Genomic DNA, 2500 nt, shown 5'->3' on the forward strand with positions numbered 1-2500 from the left:
CATTTACATTTATGCATTTGGCAGATGCTTTTATCCAAAGCAACTTGCATTGCATTTCAAGATACACATTTACATTCTTATCAGTTCTTGCTTTCCCTGGGAATCGAACCCATGACCTTGGCGTTGCAAGCTACAGGAGTGTTGTTCGTGTCGAGAAGACGCTGTTTTCTGAGATTGAGACGGTGAAACCCACGCCATCGTTACTGTTCGTATCACTGTGATCAAGAGCTGAGATTCAGATATGATAATGAGCGTTTGCTTTCTGACCAATCAGAGCAGAGCAGCTCTCAGAGAGGCGGGGCTTAGAGAGACTGAATCTTCGATCGAAGCGTTTCAGACACTGAGAGACTGCAGTGGAGATCATGAGGAAATTAAAGTGTTTTTTGACCTTTGCATGTAAATCTGTTGTAGGAGACTCTAAAACATCATTAGGTAGCTTTAAAGTCCTCCTTTGGTCAATAATTTTATCCCTTAAAACTCATCTCTGATCACCAAAATGACATATTTAAACGTTTTTTCCTTGAAAAAAAATTCTTCATGCCTTAAAATATCTTGAATGCAACTCTACACCCTCGCCTCATTTAGTATGCACGGTATACAAATGAGCCCCGCCTCCACTCACTCACTCAGCTCAGAGATCCACTCGTAGAAAAGAGCTGATGCTGCAATGGATATTATGAGAAAATTAGTAGTTTTGTAAACCTGCTGTAGGAGACTAAAACAAAACTAGATTTAATAAACTATAAATAATGGGCAGATTTGGCCTGTAAAGTGAGTAAATATAATAACACGCCAAATTGGCTCGTGATTTGACAGCGTTACTCGCCACAGCTGATTTTTAGCCGCACTTGGCGAGTGTTAATTTTAAACCCTGACTATAAATACTGGAGGACTCTTACCAGCAGCGAGATCTGCCCCTCTCTCACGATGTTCAGGATGTTCTGCGTCTTCTTGGCTTCTTCGTCTCCGTCTCCGAACGCTCCCCTCGTGCCTCTGGCTCCCTGAACCGGGAACGCCGTCTCCCCGCCGTCGGCTCCGGGTTTATCCGGGAAGAGTCGGGGCTTATCCGTGTCTGACCCGTGACTGAGCTCGAACCCCGCGCTCTGAGCCCTGAGATCCATAGACTTGCTCTTCCTGATGTCGGGCCAGTTGACGGGCGCCAGCACACAGAACTGGTTCCCGGCGCTCAGGCTCTCGGAGTGGGAAAGCGTGGCTCCTCTGACGCTCCTCTTCTCCGAAGCCACGCGGGGAAGCGTCGACGTCTGCTGACTGGGTTTGTTGATGTACGGCACGTCGAGGATCTCGTCCATGTCCAGGTCGTAGTGCTCCAGCTCCCCGAACAGCGCTCCGCTCCCCAGGGCTTTGCTCTTGCCGGCGCAGGGAGAATCCTCTTTGCTCCGGTCCACGCTCGGCTCGGCTTCGGTCTCCTCCGGCTGGTGTTTGAGGGGAGACACGCGTTTGACGGGCCTGAATTTGCTGTAGACGTCGGCGATCCCGGTGGGCTTGTTTCCCGCTCCGCCGTGTGACGCCGCGTTACGACCCCAGTTGATGGCCGGAGCTGGAAAACAAGACAAATACATCTGATAGACTCGCACAAAATAATGCCTCTCAATTAGGGCTGGGCATGGTTTGAATTTTAACGATTCCCATTTTCATTTCATTTGTCAGCAGCAAAGACATTGGTTAATAAAGTGAAATTAAATACATAAAGTATATTTGTGTAATTTAATATAGTTAATTATAAAAGTTTTGCATAAAATTCTGAGATTGCATTTGACCGTTTTCATTCATTTTGAGGAATACCGAAAGTTTTTGTGCAAGTGAGACGAGTAAATGCATGGTCACGTTTAGTGTAGAACTAAAATAACCATCATGTTCACACACACACACCTCCTCACTTTATTTCTCTTAACATGAGGACAGGAGAGCTGTCAGTCAATAAATGAGGAAAAAGTAACTAGCATTGGTTATTTGACAAATTAACTTTGATATTTTGTTGTAAATTGAAAAAGTAATGCGTTACTTTACTAGTTACTTGAAAAAGTAATCTGATTACGTAACTCGAGTTACTTTGATGGTATTACCATGTTTTTTGGAATATACACCACACTATAAAAAATTGGTGTAGGATTTACTTAGAAACAGTTTTCACACGTAAATTTCACAACTACAAAGCAACGGCAAGTGGCACTGAATTAAACTTTTGAAGTTGAAAGACTAAAATAGAGTTTTCTTGTAAAACCCGCCAATAAATATTTTTTTTATAGTGTGTGGCTATACTATTTTAATGTATCTAAAACCCCTGTGATTCCCGCATCCCAGCCGTGTGTGTGTGTGTGTGTCGTACCTTGCCTCTCGTCGCTCGGGCCATCGTGTCTCCGGCACAGCTCGGGAATGCTCTTATACTGTGACAGGAGACATCAGTTACACACCAGCGACTCTAACTCCTCACATGAGCTCCAGCAATGCGGTGTATTATAATACTGAAAGATTTATACTG

General features: G+C 44.5%; 1 protein-coding gene across 2 annotated transcripts in view; it reads right to left on the minus strand.

The window, feature by feature from the left end:
• Nucleotides 1-2500, minus strand: part of sncaip (synuclein, alpha interacting protein) — an 18403-nt gene that overhangs the window by 13905 nt on the left and 1998 nt on the right. For both annotated transcript variants that reach the window (XM_056238308.1, XM_056238309.1), the window contains 2 exons: nt 2348-2405; nt 900-1558 (listed from right to left, as the gene is read on the minus strand). In XM_056238308.1, the coding sequence (XP_056094283.1) occupies nt 900-1558; nt 2348-2405 (717 nt within the window). The remainder of the gene's footprint in view (nt 1-899; nt 1559-2347; nt 2406-2500) is intronic.

Source organism: Rhinichthys klamathensis, unplaced genomic scaffold (genome assembly GCF_029890125.1).
Source record: "Rhinichthys klamathensis goyatoka isolate OS25496 unplaced genomic scaffold, OSU_Roscu_1.1 h1tg000515l_1, whole genome shotgun sequence".
Classification (NCBI taxonomy): Eukaryota; Metazoa; Chordata; class Actinopteri; order Cypriniformes; family Leuciscidae; genus Rhinichthys; species Rhinichthys klamathensis.